Raw genomic sequence first — 16,230 nt, forward strand, 5'->3', positions numbered from 1 at the left:
GAGATGTCATCAGGGTTGGCAAGTGAGATTTATTGACAACCACCCTGACCCCGAGGCCAGGCGGTCGGGTTTCCAAGTAAGCCTGTCGGCTGTTAGGGGGGCTTGCCACCAACCCAGGCTCCCTCCCACCGCCTGCTCCCCAGCCCCAGCCCGTCCTCCTGGGTTCCCTCGGGGAGCTCGAAGGGCCCACGGGGCTCAAAGTCTGTCCCTGTCCTACAGGCCGGCCCTTTTGTCACCCGTCCCCATGTCACAAAGACTCGGTACCGTGCCAAGACATCCCCGGGCACCCGGAGCTGTCGAGTGGACCCACGGCAGCTGCGAAAGACAGGGGTGGCTTTTTTTTTTGTGAAATAGAGGCACGTGGGTGAAACATCGGTGTCTGTGATGGGAGAATGAAGTGCCTGGAGTTACCAGCCTCTTGTCTCAATGCGATTTGACTCAGCAGCCTCCGCGGCAGCTCACGGAGCGGGACGGCCGGAGACCCCGCGACGTTACCGCCGTGCTCGTGTTGCGGTGCACGCTGCACAGACCCGGGGGGTGGCAAAGGAAATGGTTTTAAGCGAGCTTTGCAGCACGGAGAGAGGCTGAGGAGCTCCGTCGTGGGAGCAGGGCGGGTGCCAGGCTTCCCAAAACCTGACGCTTGGGGTCACGGGGAGCAGGGAGGGCACATGTTGGTGCAGGGCATGGATGCGGCAGGTGTTAGCCGAAGGAGCAGCAGCACGATAGCATCAAGGTGTCTGTGTGCCAGGAGGAGGGGACGGGGAGGTCGGGAGCGGGCGAGACCCCTCTGAAGCGTTCGGGGGGAGCCGTCCGCAGGCCTGGTGCCCGTCAGTGCCGAAAATCAACCCATGTCAGTCGCTCTGGTGCAAGCTGAGGGCTCTGTATGGGGAAATTTAGTCCGATGGGGGTCGGGAGCAGCAGGACGAGGCCTGGCCCCTTTCCGCGGCGGCCGGCCTGGGCCAAAATCTAGTCGGTTTTGTCGGCGGCGCCGTTGGGCTGCTCGGGGCCCTTCTCTCGGAGCCTGCGCAGGTAGTCGTGGGGGCCCTTGCCCTCGAACGAGGTGGGGCTTTTGTAGGAGCCGCCGATCTTGTCCCAGAGGGTGAAGTACTGCCCGTAGTTGTAGTCGAAGTAGAGGTGGTGGTCGGTGTGGTGGGCCGAGCCGTTGATGACGTGCCGCAGCGGGCGGGGGACGCGGTAGTCGCCGTCGTGGATGGAGATGGTCCAGACGTTGACGAAGATGTAGAGGCCCAGGTAGGTGATCTTGTGCAGGGGGAAGAGGAAGGGGTAGACGTGGTAGGGCAGGCTCTGCATGAAGCCGTCCACGGGGTGGAAGGCGTGGCTGGCGAAGGGCGTCGCAATCTTCCAGAGGTGGTGGGGCTTGTGGAAACGCTGCGGGGAGAAAAGGCGTGGTGGGCCCCGTGGGGCAGGAAGGGACGGGAGCCCGTCCCCTTGTGGGATGCTCCTGTTCTGAGACAGTCACAGCCAGCGTCCCTGGGGACGTTTGTGGTCCGTGGCCAAGTGGCAAGGGAAAGGAGGGAGCATGGACTCTATGGCCAGGAGTGGGACGTGTGCCTTGTGTGGCTTTTAACGGGCTATGGGTTTGCTTGTTGATGGGGACCGGGAAAAGTGCTGGCTTTTGGGCAACCCATCCCCATTTCTTTGGTGGTGTTCGCTCCCCACAAGGCACATCTCAGCCCCGGCCCAGGGAGGCCCCTACCTTATAGAACAGCTTGTGGTGGAGGCCTCGGTGTATCCAGTAGATGCCCATGTCGGTGAAGAAGAGGAAGGAGAGCATGCTGAGAAAGACGCCTGTCCAGCCTGGGGGGAAAGACATGTTAGTGGCAGCCCCCATGCGCGCACGTGGGGACGAAGGCAGCGAGCAGCGAAGTCAGGCCAGGGTCTTCCTCCTGGAGCAGATTCAGGGCAAGACTTGCCAGTCTCTCCTTACCAGGGGAAACTGGGTTTATTGGGAGCTGAGAGGAGACAGGAGCTCTATCAAATTAGGGCAGGGCACGTAGGAAAGCGGCCGTCCCGTCCCCTAGGCAGGGGCTTGGCCATCACCCTGCGTGGGCTGGCACGGTGCAGGAATTCAGCTCATAGCTGAGATGCTCTGGAGCAGGGTGGTGGCTGGCTGGGGACCAGGCACGCCATGGTGACCCATCGGGACGTGCTGTGGGCTGCAGAAGGTCTCTACAGGTCCCGGGGAGAGGATGGGGAAGCAGAGAAATTTATGGAGGGAGTGATGGAGAGCACGGGGTGGGCAGGCGACCCGGGGAGCAGCTCACCGTACGGGGAGTCTTCGATGTTGTCGTAGAGCTTGCTGTAGCCCCGCACCTCGGCGAAGAAGAGGGCGACGGTGGGGACGCTGATCCAGGGCAGGGAGCGCAGCGCGTAGGCGATCTCCCGACGCACCTGATTCTACGGGGCAGCAGTGCCAGGGATGGGTCAGGGCACGGGAGGAACCCGGGGAGCTGCGTGCCATCCTCCCTGCCCCATCGAGGCCACGGCCGGGCTGGGAGGGATGGCATTTAGGGTGGCATTCGGCATCCAGGGTGGCTGTGATGTCCCTGATATTTATCAGTGCCGTGCTAAGGGTATGGTGAGCAGGGTGCGGGGGCTGCCCGGAGCGGTGCTGGTGCCCAGATTGGGGCGAGGATGGGGTTTGGACAGGGGGGAGCCAGAGAACAGAGGCAGGGACAGCATCACAGGTCTGGGGGCTGTCAGCCAGGCCAGACTGCGTGCAGAGCCCGTCATCGAGCCATCGCCACGTCCTTCAGGTGACGGGCTTCAAGGAGCACGTGTCGCATCACCATGCGGCCACTCTGCCCCATTTGGCCACTCAGATACTGGAACAAGCTGCCCAACGAGGTGCTTGGGGTCTGTTGCCCATCAGTGTCCGAGAGGCATTTGGATAAAGCCCTTAATAAAATGCTGTAACTTTCGGTTAGCCCTGAAGTGGTCAGGCAGTTGGGATGGGACCAGCATTGTAGGACCCTTCCAGCTGTCCTATTCCTATTCCTATCCCTGTTCCTGTTCCTGTTCCCGTTCTAGTTTTATTCTGTTCTGTACTGTTCTGTTGTGTCCAGATGGGCACAAGGGGCATCGTCTGCAGGACAGCAGGGTCTTGTAGGGGACCCTGGAGGGATACGGCTGGGTTTTGGGAGGCCGGGAACCCACCTCTAGGAACATGGGGTGCTTCTGGAGCTCGTGGTCGAAGATGAAGTAGTAGCTGAGGGTGCCAAAGAGCAGGTAGAGGGTGAGCGCCCCAAGGTTGGTGATGACGAAGAGGCTGAGGAGCTGCCGGCAGGGTTCCTCCTCGGGCCAGCCGGTGGGGTACACGTAGGGCGTCAGGAGGTGGCGGTCGGCGACCTCCAGCACCAGGTCCATGGTCGCTGCTGGGGGACAGGGACGGGGACATGCAGGGGGGCAGCTCCGGGGCAGGACTCATGCCCCCAGGGATCCCCCCAGATCCCCATGAATCCCCCAAGGGTCCTCCCATGGGTCCTCCCCGTGAATCCCGCCAGGATGCCCCCAGGTCCCCATGGATCAACCTCAAGGTCCCACGGGGCCTCCCTGGATCCCCCCAGATCCCCCTGGGCCCCCACAGTTTCCCCTCTGGATCCCCCCAGTTTCCCTACAGATCCCCATGGACCCCCCCAACCCCAGATCCCATGGATCCCAAAGGGTCTCTTACGGATCCATATGGATCCTCCCCCCCGGGTCTCCCCATGTATCCCCACGGATCCTCCCCGATCCCCCTGGATCTCCCTCGGATCCCCCCGGGTCCCCACAGTCACCCCCCCCGCCCCGGATCCCCTCCCATCACCACGGGTCCCACACGTATTCCCTTGGACCCCCCCCTTATCCCCCCCAGATCATCCAGATCCCCCCGGATCTCCCCAGATCCCCCCCAGTTCCCACCCCCCCGCATCCCCCCGGTTCCCCCCCCACTTTCCCCATGTATCCCCCCGTTACCCCCCGGCTCCCCCCCGGTTCCTTCCCGGTTCCTCCCCGGCTCCCCCCGGCCCCGATCGCGTTGGCCCCTTGGTGCCGTGCTCCCCCCTCGGTGCCGTGCTCCCCCCTCGGTGCCGTGCTCCCCCCGTTTCCCCCCCCCACGCCCCCCGACCCCCCGGTACCTGCCGGCGGCCCCGAGCTGGGCGCGGGGCGGAGCGGGGCAGCACCTCCCGGTAGCGCCACGTGACGTCACTCGCGCCACCGCCGGCGGTGACGTCACGAGGGGGCGTGGCGCGGGAAAACGGCCCCATGCTGGGGGCGGGTGTCCGCGTGCCCGCGTGTCCCCGTGTCTCGCGTGGGGTCTTCCCCCGACGCCGATCCGGGCTCGAATCAGCTGCCCCTGCCGCTTTTTATATAAACCCTTTTCACGTAAATCCTTGCTGTTTTGGTGCATCCCGCTCCGTTCTCAGTGCTCCGAGATTTGTGTCACCGTGTGAGAGCCCGTGCACGCTCGGGGGAAGGGTCTGCACCCGGGCTGGGGCCGTTTACACCCCAGGAGTGCCTGTTTTAGTACTGTAATAGACCCCCCCCGGGTGGGTTTTTTAGCCCTAATGCCAGCCCCCCGGGCACAGCGTGGGACGTGTGTTCCCTGGGGGATCGCTGCAGGTTGGGTGCTCAGAGCTGCACCCGCAGCAGGCAGTGTCTGCACGTGGGGCGGCAGTGCCGAGGCCGGACCTCGTGTGTTTGTCCCAGACAACGCCTCCGCCTTCGCTGCGTGTTTTTTCTGTGCTGTTGTTGATGTCCTCGTGTGTCTGAGTGCTGCCTCGTTGCCTGTTGTGGCCCTGCTGGTGTAGGTATGAATTCACGCCTGCTACCTGCCTGCCTATACAGCAGCATCGTTGTGCTCCCCTTGCCCCCCCAGTCCCCGTGTCCCACGCATGTCCCTGTCCCCATGCCCCACGCTGCTGTCCCTGTGCCCTTTCTGTGCCATGGGACTGGCTGCCTCCAGGCGTGCCCGTCTCCGTGTGCACCTCTTTCCCTCTATGTCTCTCTTTCACTTTGTCTTTTCCATCTTTGTCTTTCTGGCTCGTTCCTTCTCTCTGCCTCTTCTTTGGTGTTTGCTTCGTTCTCGCTTTCTGGCTCTTTCCTTAGGTCTGCTTCTCTTTGTGTCTGCCCATCTGTCTTGTTATCTCTGGTCCTCCCTCTCCCGCTGTGCCGCTTTCTCCCCCCCTCTCTTTTTTGCCTGCCCTTCTGCTGCTCTCTTGTGCCTGTTTCCGTCCGTCTCCTGCTCCCTACTTGTTGTTCTCCCTTTCTTCCTCTCCCCGTGTGTATGCCTGTACGGGTGGTGTGCTTGCTGCAGGGGTGATGCCGGGGTGTCCCAGGTGGGCGGGCTGGCAATGGAAGAGCCAGTCCTCTGATGCCTCTGATGTCTTCCTCTCCTGACTCTTCACCATTTTGTGGCCCTCCTGTGGAGGCTCTCTAATAGTTTTATGTCCTTAGTATGGATTCAAGTCCTGCATCCAGATCTTTTATTAAAAAGCAGGACCTTGTGGAGCCCTGCTGGTGACCAGCCACCAGCCTGGTGTCACCTTCTTCTGGGACCCCCTCCTCATGCCTGCCCCCTTGGACTCCCTGCAGCCATCTCCTGCCTGTGACCACGCTGCCCACCTCCCCCTGCCCGCACATTTTTCCCCCAAAAGTCCTGGCCCTGCCCCCCCAGGGTCCCTGGTACCCTTGTGGCCTTGCCCCCTCTCAGCTCCGCCACACGGGACCACGCCACTTTACGAAGGAGTACAACGCTTTTTATTCCCACGCAGCCGTGTCACAAAACACAAACACAAGACAAGTCCCCCACAGAAACAGCCCCCCCTGCGCCAGCCGGCCCCCCGAGCCCACCGCCCGCCTGGTGCCGTCCTGGGTGGGCAGACCCCGACCCTGCTCCCTCCCCTCAAAGGACACCGTGATGGCTCTGACCACGACGAGAGGACTTGGCTCCAGCCCTCTTTTCTCAGGCTCACCCCCCATGGCCCCTTGCCATGCATCAGGACAAGGCACCACGTGCACCTGGGTTCCCAAAACCCCAGGAACACGCTTGGGTCTCCGCTGTGCACCCTGATGGCTCCCCTCTCTGGAGAGCCGCCAGGTGCTGTGCTCCTGAGGTGTGCCGACGTCCTCTGATCCGAACGTGCTCCTCTGGTCCGTGACCTGCACCAAAACACCTACCTCTGGCTGGATCCGAGTGCTTCAACAATGCGTCCTGCTCCCTCAGGAGCCCCTCTGAGGGCACGGACACATACGGGTGCATGAGCCTGAGCCCATCCTGCTCCACTAACACTGCTGGGGATGGGGTGCTACAAGAGAGAGCCTGGGAAAAGCTGCAAAGAACAAGCCAAGTCCCCAGCAGACATCCAGCTCTTCAAACACGGTGCCTCCAATGCCCATCCAGGCGCCCATCCGTTCGCTCTCCAGGTCGAGCCCCTCTCCTGCTGGGCCGGCGGCAGGCTCGCTGCTGGGGGTGCTGGCTCCTACCCTACAGAGACTCAGGCTGACACGAGAACAGTACTTGGCCGGGCAGCGGAGCCACACCTACGAGGTCGGGTCCCGCGGAGCCACGCACAGCCACAGCCACAGCTGTGCCACCACCACGAGGCTCGCTCGGGCTCGGGTGTCCCCTGACGAGCTGGAGGCTGTCAAGGCAAGAAGGAGCAGGTGAGCTGGGAGCCTTGCATGGACACAGAACACATCCCCTGAGATGATTGTGCCAAGACTGCTCCTCTGGACCCTCTGGATGCTCCACCTCGTAGCCAAGAGGCCACTGACAACGCACATCACCGCTGACCTTGATGCTCTAGCCACAGCCCGAGCCTCATCCCTGTCCTGCTATGAAATGCCACCTTCCCCACGCTGCTGCTCTGTCTCAGAGCAGACCCCCACCCCCATCTCACCCTGACCACCCCAGGCCCCAGGACTTGCCCCTGCAGCTCTTGCCGTCCCCTTGCAGTGTCCCCGTCACACAGCTGCACAGCGGCCCATCCGCTCGGCTCGTGCAGATCTGCTCGCAGCCGCCGTTGTCCTCGCACCAGTCTGATCCTGGGGGCAAGGTGCATGGAAGGGGGAGGAACGATGCTGCCGGACCCCAAGCAGCCCCCGCTTTGGCCACCCGGGACCCCCATTCCCTCCTGCAGCGAGAAGTCCTACCAGGGTGCTCGCTCTCCCCTGGGACCTTGCCGTCACCTCGTGCCACAGAGGTCCCCGTGGGAGGTGGACACCCCCACGCCGTGCCCTTCCCCTGGCCATGCGCACTTACGCTTCCTCCGAATAGGTCCCACCGAGAGGATCTGCTCGTGGGCCTCCTGGGCGAATGCGCTGGCTGACCGCCGGTGCTGGGGGCAGTTCTGGGCAGGGACAGGGGGTACATCCATCACTCTCAGCCCCTGTCCGGGCCCCCTCTGACCAACCCAGGTCCCAAAAAGACACCCAACGCAGCCAGGCTCCAAAAGCTCAGGATATGTACACCCTGCCCATGGCAGAGCTCTCCTCCCCAGACCCAGACACGGTCCTTCTAGCTTAGTCCTCGATCTCTGGACACCTCTTGAACAACACATAAACCATACCCACGGTGTCCTTCCAGAGCTGCAGCAAAGTCCCGACCCGCCTCTCCAAGCCGGCCCTCGGTGCCTGCCCCACTTACTATCTTGCAGGAATATTTCTCTGAGTCGCAGAGCGAGACAGCACAGTGCAGGTGGACTTCGTCGTAGTCCCCGATGAACTTGAAGACGGTGACATGGAAGCGACAGGTCAGGGACACCCCGTTCTCCTCTATGCCAATGGTGTTGTCCTTCATGTTTTGGCACCTGTGCAAGGTACGGACGCTTGCCATGGTGCTCCTGTTATCAGGACTCTTCCTGGAGGGATGTTACTCTCCCCTCGCCCCCTAAGACCTCTTGCCCAGGTCCTGTAGCAGTGCTCTTTGGTCCTGCTATACCCTTGAGAGCATCATGGGACCCACTTGTCAGCATACCTCATCCCTACAACCTCATCCCTACGGCTTTTGGCTGAGAGAGAGCTAACCACCATCACAGTATCTCCTCTGGCACCATGCTTTCCATTTATAACCAAACCTGGGCTGATATTTTGGCTGTATTTTGGCCCTGGCCGGACAGGACAGTGACCCCCAACTGGCCAAAGGGCTATCCAGTACCGTGTGGCACCGTGCTGAGCAATAAATGCTGGGGGAAAGCTGGATGAGGACGGGAGGACGTTCTGCTTGCAGCTTTTGTTTTCCCAAACAGCTGTTGCAGACAATGGAGCCTGGCTTTCCTAGAAATGACTGAGCATCTGCCCGCTGAAGGGATGTTGTGAATGAATTGCTGATTTTGTTCTGATTCGGCACAGCTTGGGCTTTACCTTTTACCTTTATCACAGCCTACACATTTTCTCTTTTACCCTTCCAATTCCCTTACCCTCCCTCGATGATGAAGTAGCGCAGCTTGTCGTTGCTGTCCCGCGAGGGGGTCGCGTAGCACTTGTTCAGCATCAGGATCAGGTGGTTGGAGTCAGCCCCGACCACGAAGACCCCCACGTAGAGCACGTCCCGCGTGGTCAGCACGACTTCGCCCTGCCGGTACGGGTGCTTGTAGGAGGAGTTCTTGTACAGGGCCATCTTGGTCGTGAAGCTCCCTTCCTGCGTCGGCACTGTCAGGTTAATCACGCTAACAACAAGAAACCAGAACAGGCTTGGACCTACCGAAAGGATTACTCACACCTCATCACCTTGCTACACGTGCACATGAAGGAGGGGTGGCATCACCCCCCCTGCTCTGACCTTAGCATCGGCCGCACAACCGAGTCCAGGGAGATCTTGATGTCCAGCTCGTAGGCGCAGGAAAACTCCACGTTGATGGTCCGGTCCCGGGTGATGATGTTGCCCGTGTTGTTGGCGCTTTCGATCCACACCGTGTTCTTGTACACTATGTGCGTGCTGTTAGACTGCGGGAGGGAGCAAACGGTACCCCTCGAGACCAATCGTCTCTGATCTCCTGCTCCTGATGGGTGCCTCAGCCTAGCGGTGTGACCATGGGGGCCCTCCATCTCTATAAAATACCACCTCTGGCCCCAAAGATCTGTGTACCGGTGCAGTACCTTCCCCTAGGGAGCATCCATACCCAGCAATTCCAGCGTCACTGGCATGGACAACCTCCTCCTCCCCGACCCCAAACTCCTCAGGGACCTCACAGGTTCCTGAGGCTCCCAACAACTCCTCTTCCTCCTCCTAATCCTGGGACACAAGTTAGCTGAACAATGAGATCTCACCCAAAAGTCTGAGAGAAGTCACCCCGGCCCCTCGCCCCATCCCACCTGCACCACGTTGCCGCAGTTGCCCTTGGTGTTGTTGATCTGGAAGGAGATGAAGTCCTCGCCCTCGATGCCGGGGCAGTGGCGGTCGTTGACCCGCACGCCCTCGCGCTCGAAGCCCAGCTGGAAGAGCTTGCACTTGGAGATGGACACCTCCATTTGGGCGGCTTTGCAGGTCACCTCCGCGTCAATGATGTCGTGGGTGTCTAGGGCAAAAGAAGGGTTATGGGACCACCAGAAATGACACCACACACCCAGACCCCACCCCAACCAGCCCCTTCCCCCCTGCTGGTGCAGATGTGCTCACTGTTCCCATAGGGTGGGGGCTCGACGCAGCCACACAGCTCCCCGCCGTCATCCAGCTCGCAGCTCCGGTTGGGGCAGTCGGCGCCCGCGCAGGGGTCTTCCACCACTCCTGCTAAACAGCACGAGAAACGCCAAGAGCGGGACCTTTATCCTCAGGCCATGGGATGGGTGCCATATGGGATGCCCTTGTGGGATCCCAGAGGAACCCAGCCCTCTTACAGCAATTCTCCTTCTCGATCCACTCGGTGCCCAGGATGCCGAAGGTGCGGCACGCCTCGCCGTAGGCGGCCAGCGAGCCGCACAGCTGCACCTTCTTGTGGTTGTAGCAGCCATCCAGAAAGCAGGACTCGTAGAAGGGCAGCGGGTCCAGGAGGCCGTAGCAGGGCTGGAAGAAGCCTTTCATGTCGGTCAGCTTCAGGCAGTAGCTGTCGCTCTGCAGCTTCTGGATGCGGACGTTGTCGCAGGACGCGGCGTACTGGGAGTACTGCAGCTCGTTGCAGCTGCGGGCACCGGACACGTCGCGGGGGCTCGCGATGCGCTTGGCCCCGCTCCCTCCCATGCCTGGTGGGGATGCCTCACCTCTTCTGCATGCCGTTGGTCTTCCAGCTCTGCGCCAGCAGCACGCTGCTGACCACTGGTTTGCCCCGCAGCGTGGCGTAGTCGTCTGCCGGGTCGCCGTTGAAGTTGCCGCAGAGGCCGCACACCTTGTTCTGCAGCCGCTCGCCGATGGTGATCTTGATGACGTTGAAGCCGTTGTAGCGGATCTGGATGTCGGGGCCGGAGTCGATGACCAGGAAGCCTTCCTGGCTGTAGATCTTGGTGGAAAGCCCCGTGACGAAGGGGATGCTCACGTGGCTGCCGTTCACCTGGCACGGTAGAGGATGTTAGAGGATGTCCCTCCTGTCCCCTCTGCCACCAGACAGGAGTGTTGGCCACATGCAGACACCTCCACAAATGCCTCCCGGTACCCCAAAAACATGATGCCTCTGCTTGAGCAGGTGTCATTGGGCCTTCTCCTTCACCTTCACCTTCTCCTTTTCCCAACAGATCTCACTCAATCCCTATTACCCTTAAATGTCTGCATAAAGCCACGATGCAAAGCAAGCAGAGGCTCTAGCTGGGGCTCCTCTCTCACTGAGACAGCCACATACGGAGTTCTTCTACCCTAAAAGACCAGGCCTGCGTCCCCCAACAATTAAATGACAGCTGCACCTCTGCACACGCAGGAGGATGGGTGCAAAGACAGGGACAACCTTTGCCTCCTGCCATCCCTCTCATCCTGGCCGGCACCCCTCTGCCAAGCCCAACGGAGAGCAGCCCTGTCCCTCGCATGGAGCTGCTGGTACCACTACATCCAGCAACCTGCGCGGCCTTTCGGTCACTCGTGGGGACTGGTGCACTGCCCTTCTTCATCGATGGGCACGGGTGCCTGGCCCCTTTGCTCGGGAGCTGGTCCCCCGCAGCCCAAACCTCGTCAAGACCTCACCTTGACAGTGTTCCTATCACTGATGAGGATCTGCTCCTCGTTGATGTAGAAGTACACGGGGGAGATGATGGTGAGGTTGGGCGAGGACCACTTGTCGAAGTTGATGATGAGCTGGAAGGAGAAGTCGGGCAGCTTCTGGCAGATGGTGGAGAGCACGAAGGCGCAGTTGGCGGGGAAGCGGAGGAAGGCGCCGTCGAAGGTGCGGAAGACGCCGCCGCCCGCCGCCAGGCAGAAGGAGCTGCGGGTGCTGAAGCAGCCGCGGACGCCGTTGCGCGAGGCGCACTCCTCGTCCGACTTGCAGTGCCGCGGGTCGCACTGGATCAGGTTCCGTCGGAAGCAGCGGCACCGCCGCGTGCAGTCCCCGTTCCAGAAGAGCTGCTTGGGCTGAAAGAAAAACGGGTCATGCATGGGGAGGGACGAGGACCCCTGCCCAACCCTCTGTGGTTATCAGATCGGTTTTACTCCCCTCTGCCTCACAGAGCAGGAAATCTGGTGATGACACACTGACTGCTTGTGCACAGCTGCCAAAATCCCTGCTACCCGCAGGCATGAGGACGCTGCATGTTTCCACTGCCACGGTGACCTCACCTGCCTTGTGCCCTGCACTCTAAATACCACCTTGTCCTTTTCTTGTGCCCTGTCTGCCAAAACCCAATCCACCAAGCACCCCACAGGACAATACTGGGGTAACAGCACACAGTGGTGCGCGTGGCTTGGCAAAGACACTGTGCAGAACAGTTTCACCGTAAAAAAATACATAAATTAAAAAAGTAATAATAATAAAAAATTGAGCAATGCCACCAGCAAGATGAGCCCGCCAACCATCTCAGCAGCATTCCGTGTGGCTCTGGTCCTGTACAGCCACCGTGTTCCAGGTGACATGCACTTGGGTCATACTTGTGTGCCTCTGCACGTTGCGGTGTGGCTGTGGCCCATCTGTGTTTGCCCCCCTGTGTTTTTATGGTACACTCCTGCCAGACTGTGTGGGGTTGATGGCACCCACCAGGAGCACAACCACACAACCCAGCCTGCAGCAGAAGACCAGCCTCTGCGAGGGTTGGCTCATGCAGGAGGAGAACACAACTTCCTCTGTCCCCAGGCTCCCTGCAGCAGAAGGCTCAGAGATTGCAGACAAGGAGGATGCACCCAAGCAGCTCAGCACCAAAAGAAGTCACCACAACTCCTATTAAGAGGGCAGAGCTTATCTCCACGCACAGAGGACCAGAGGGTCCCAGTGTAACACGGACAAATGGAACAACTGGCAAGGTAAATTCTGAGGATGGCAATGGCCTCATGCTGGCTTCGAGCCCCTTATTCCTCCTTGGAGACAGGGGTCACCCTGCACCATGACAGTGACTGACCAGAGACCAAGAAGGCACAGCACAGACAGATCCTTTGGGACTCAACTGTGTACTGCAGTCCTATTCTGTGGTGTGGTGATTATGGCATCACACTGATTCCACACAACCCTGAGTAATATTTAATAGCTACGAACAAGTAAATTTCATAAGAAACAGTGAGCCCACTTCACTGGTAACCCCTAGAACAACGTGGCCATAGGGTATTGGATTCTGACACCAACTAAAGGCAGCATACCTGGTCACCAGTCTCCTTTCCTACCACCCATTTCCTGCAGGACACCTGAATCACCCTCACCTAACAGCCACACAACCATTTTGCAGGACAGAAGGACATGTGGCATGCCAGGGATGACATCCCTCTTCTATGTCTCCCTGTGCCCCCTGGTGTCCTGGCACCTCCTGCCCTTTTTTTTTGGCTCATATTGAGTCACACTGAGCTGAGGGGTGTCAACATGTGCTTCTTGTGTGATCCCTGCTCGGCTCCTCTAGATACCTGCCCCGCACACCACAGTGACCAGGCACAACGTGACACCTTACAACGCACCCACCGCGTGTCCCACCTGGGGCACCCAGCGAGGGATGTCACAAAGGGGCTGGGAGACAGCACCAGGACAAGGCTGTTCCCGGCATACCTCGTAGTATTTGCCATCGGAGTAGCAGCCACAGTTCTGGGGCAGGATGCAGCTCTTGCCGTTCAGGACGTAGCCGGGGTCGCACTGGCAGCCCTCCACGCAGTAGTGGCTGCAGTCGCTCTTGAGCCGGATGGCGGCACATCGGGGCTGGCACAGGGACACGCAGCTCTCGTAGTGGCTGTTGGGGGGACAGCTGACGGCTGCGATGTGCAAGAAGAACACGAGGGGTGCAGATTAGCTCCTTGGAGGAAATTGAGCTTTCCTACAAGCTCCTTACATCACTGGCTTATCGCTGCCAGCCCCGATCTCATGGGGAGCACACAGACCATGCGCCTCGGCCATGTGCTGCCCTCTGGCACTGGCTCCTGCTGACCCTGGGGCTGGAGGACAGCGGTGCCCACAGAGCTCTTGGGGGGCTCCCAGCCCACATATGGAGTCTCCATGCCCTCTGCTTGGGTACACATGCCATGGGACGTGCTGCTGCCAGCTGGCCTTTGATCCTTAGCCATCAGACATCAAAGCCTGGGGGCTGCTGCACACCCAAAGATGCCACCAGTTCACTGGGGTGATTTTGGGCAGGACACACAGGGTGACACAGCTCATGGCCCCTGCCCTGTGGGAGCCTCTGGAGCCGGGAGGTTGCTCGTTAGGAGGAAGAACAACATAAATTTAATTTTCAGTCTTGTTAGCAGTGACAATTACTTCCCAGCTGATTTGCCAGATAGAGCGGCTGCCAGGGAGACTCACGGAGCCCGTCCTCAGGAGCTTAATTGGACATTGCGGTGTAATCTTATTGACAACAGTGAGCAGCTTCATTAGAGCAAACATGTACTCCTGGCTGCGAGTCTCACTAATAAAATTCCTCGGGAACAACGGCAGGATGGATGATGCCTCCTGAACCTGGGGCTTCACCTTCTCCAGCCCTGCTCCTGCTGTGGCACACACAGTTCAAAACTACACCCAGAGGACTGAGCACACGGGGCCAAATCCAGCCCTGGCAAGGACTGGATGGACACTTGCTGCTTTGAGACTGCAGGGTAGAAACAAGGGAACCCCAGGCGCTGATGCCCCAAGTGCCAGGGGAAAGGGCTCTCAGTTTCCACGGCTCTGCTGCATGGGACAGGTTGGTGTCCATGGGGCGAGGCTGTGCCCATCCTGCCATGGCTCCAAGGTGCTCCAAGTCAGCTGACACGATGACAGATGTGACACCAAAGTGCCTGTGCAGACCTGGGGCTCACAATTTACCTCTTCTCTATGCTGGTGATCACCCTGAGGACTTAGAGCTGGCCAGCGGGGCAGGGATGGCAACCCTCTGCTGTGCCCGTATGGGCTGCTTTGAGGGAAAACTGCTCAATCGCTGCCCTTCAGCCCCACCAACACACAAAAAAAAAAGCATCAGCACTGCACACATGGCAGAAGGCATCCTCCTGAACTCCTCCCTCGATGCTGGTGGGACGATTTTGGGATGGGGATGGATGCTGGGCATCAGCCTGCCCCTCCCTGGCCCCATGGCATGCTCTGCTGCCTCCTTACAGCAAATGCCCACCTCCCAAAAATGCTACGGAGGTGTCACCCCAGGCAACACCCCTAGCAAAGAAGATCCTGGCAGCAGGGTGGCACTTACAGCACGAGGTGAAGTTCCTCCAGCCGGTCACGGCGATGCCCTGCGTTTGGCATGTGCTGGCGTAATTCTGCAGCCAGCCGCAGGCCGTTTGCATGGCCCCCCCATCCACACACGTGTCAAAGAGGCAGTTCTTGTAGAAGAAGCCAGGGCTGATCTTGCTGTGGCACTTGGCAAAGACGCCGCTTTGGCTGGGGATGAGGCTGCAGAGCTGCTGAGGCTTCCAGAAGCCCTCCACCTTCCCGCAGGCAGGGCAGCGGTCACCGCAGCCCACCCGGCAGAAGGCATCCCGCTTCGCCCAGCTCTGGACGAAGTCGGTGACACCGAATGCTGGCATGCCGCCCGCGGCCACCAGGTCATCGTCGGGGTTGCCGTTGTAGCGGCCGCAGAGGCCATAGGTCAGGTTCTGGAAGCTGCGCGGGATGGTGACGGAGAGGAAGGTCTTCCAGTCGTACACCACCTTCAGCCCAAAGTCGGTCTCGACCACGATGTGGAAGCCGAAGGCAAAGATGTTCACTTTGCCCTGGCCCAGCTTCAGGGGCAGGTAGAGCCGCTCGTTGTTGATCTGCAGGGAAGGAAAGGAGGTGGTTGGTGAGCTGGGCTGCTCAAGTCTTCTCCAGTAGGACACCGAGTTGCTGTTGAAGCAACCAGCAACCAGCTGGCCCCAGCCTCCAAAATTTGGCAGTCAGAAACTAAGCCCTCTCCAAAATCTCTGCCAAGTGGTGGTCTAGGGATGAATATTCCAAGGTTTGCCCTGGAAAAGCTTCTAAGACACAAGGAGTGGTGCACAGGGAACCACTCAGGGAGTTGTGAGGAAGAAATAACCCCTTGTAGATGCTGCACCCACCACCGCTCCTTGCCCCTCACAGCCCCTGCTCACCATCACGGTGTATTTGTAGGCGCGGTGGATGACGATGTTGTAGTTGAAGACCTCCACTTCCACTTGCTTCACCCACAGGGCCAGGGAAGTGTCCCGGTCCTCATTCTTGGCCGTGACGGTGAATGTGGGGAAAGTGTCCGACCGCTCTGCCCGCGGCCGGGAGATGGTGGTGCACAGGACCAGGGCGCAGCTGCTCTGGAAGTCGAAAGAGTAGCCGTCAAACGTCAGGTAGTGCCCGTAGCCGGAGACAATGCAGGAGGCGTCCGTGCGGACGTGGCAGTAGTAGAGGCCGTTCTCCTCCAGGCAGTACTCATCGTCCTTGCAGGAGATGTTCTCACAGTACACGCTGTTGTCCGAGCCGTTGCAGTAGCAGAGGAAGTGGCAGGAGATGTCCATCCAGAAGGTCTGGTTGGTGGCCAGCTGACGGCCCTCGAAGTTGCAGCCGCACTCGCCGCGGGGAACACAGCGGGAGCCGCGGAGGGCGAAGCCCTCGTCGCACTGGCAGCCCTCTGTGCAGGTGTCCGTGCAGACAGGGCCCGTGGCCAGCGTCTCGCAGGTCTCCACGCAGCTCATGCACTCCTCGAAATGGCTGTTCTCGGGGCATGCGAGGGCTAGGGGCATTGGACACAGTGTGT

At 60.1% G+C, this 16,230-nt stretch overlaps 2 protein-coding genes and 1 long non-coding RNA gene across 6 annotated transcripts in view; 1 reads left to right on the top strand and 2 right to left on the bottom strand.

Moving 5' to 3' along the window:
• Window positions 1-4,263, bottom strand: SC5D (sterol-C5-desaturase). Of its 2 annotated transcripts, none has more exons than XM_035346375.1 (5): window positions 4,137-4,263; window positions 3,178-3,395; window positions 2,286-2,418; window positions 1,718-1,818; window positions 1-1,389 (listed from the first exon to the last, which is right to left on the bottom strand). In XM_035346375.1, the coding sequence occupies exons 2-5, from the start codon at window positions 3,385-3,387 to the stop codon at window positions 967-969; spliced, it is 867 nt and encodes a 288-aa protein (XP_035202266.1). In that variant the 5' UTR covers window positions 3,388-3,395; window positions 4,137-4,263; the 3' UTR covers window positions 1-966. The 2 variants fall into 2 exon arrangements, with proteins under 2 accessions (XP_035202266.1, XP_035202267.1); XM_035346376.1 differs by having other exon boundaries at window positions 3,178-3,392; window positions 4,137-4,157.
• LOC118178118 overlaps window positions 3,365-16,230 on the top strand; it is an 18,668-nt gene continuing 5,802 nt past the window's right edge. Inside the window, exons 1-2 of the long non-coding RNA XR_004756075.1 lie at window positions 3,365-3,501; window positions 13,198-13,199. This is a non-coding gene — a long non-coding RNA (uncharacterized LOC118178118). The remainder of the gene's footprint in view (window positions 3,502-13,197; window positions 13,200-16,230) is intronic.
• TECTA (tectorin alpha) overlaps window positions 5,749-16,230 on the bottom strand; it is a 26,123-nt gene continuing 15,641 nt past the window's right edge. Inside the window, exons 11-24 of one of the 3 annotated variants that reach the window (XM_035346369.1) lie at window positions 15,596-16,206; window positions 14,719-15,280; window positions 13,095-13,294; window positions 11,102-11,485; window positions 10,195-10,481; window positions 9,835-10,115; window positions 9,617-9,727; window positions 9,313-9,515; window positions 8,780-8,943; window positions 8,418-8,666; window positions 7,646-7,808; window positions 7,262-7,349; window positions 6,928-7,044; window positions 5,749-6,641 (exon numbers count right to left, since the gene is read on the bottom strand). In XM_035346369.1, coding sequence (XP_035202260.1) covers window positions 6,541-6,641; window positions 6,928-7,044; window positions 7,262-7,349; window positions 7,646-7,808; window positions 8,418-8,666; window positions 8,780-8,943; window positions 9,313-9,515; window positions 9,617-9,727; window positions 9,835-10,115; window positions 10,195-10,481; window positions 11,102-11,485; window positions 13,095-13,294; window positions 14,719-15,280; window positions 15,596-16,206 — 3,521 coding nt within the window. In that variant the 3' untranslated portion in view covers window positions 5,749-6,540. Of the gene's footprint in view, window positions 6,642-6,927; window positions 7,045-7,261; window positions 7,350-7,645; window positions 7,809-8,417; window positions 8,667-8,779; window positions 8,944-9,312; window positions 9,516-9,605; window positions 9,728-9,834; window positions 10,116-10,194; window positions 10,482-11,101; window positions 11,486-13,094; window positions 13,295-14,718; window positions 15,281-15,595; window positions 16,207-16,230 lie in introns of those variants that run through there. The other 2 variants (XR_004756073.1, XM_035346370.1) reach the window with 2 other exon arrangements.

Source organism: Oxyura jamaicensis, chromosome 24 (assembly GCF_011077185.1).
Source record: "Oxyura jamaicensis isolate SHBP4307 breed ruddy duck chromosome 24, BPBGC_Ojam_1.0, whole genome shotgun sequence".
NCBI classification, from domain to species: domain Eukaryota; kingdom Metazoa; phylum Chordata; class Aves; order Anseriformes; family Anatidae; genus Oxyura; species Oxyura jamaicensis.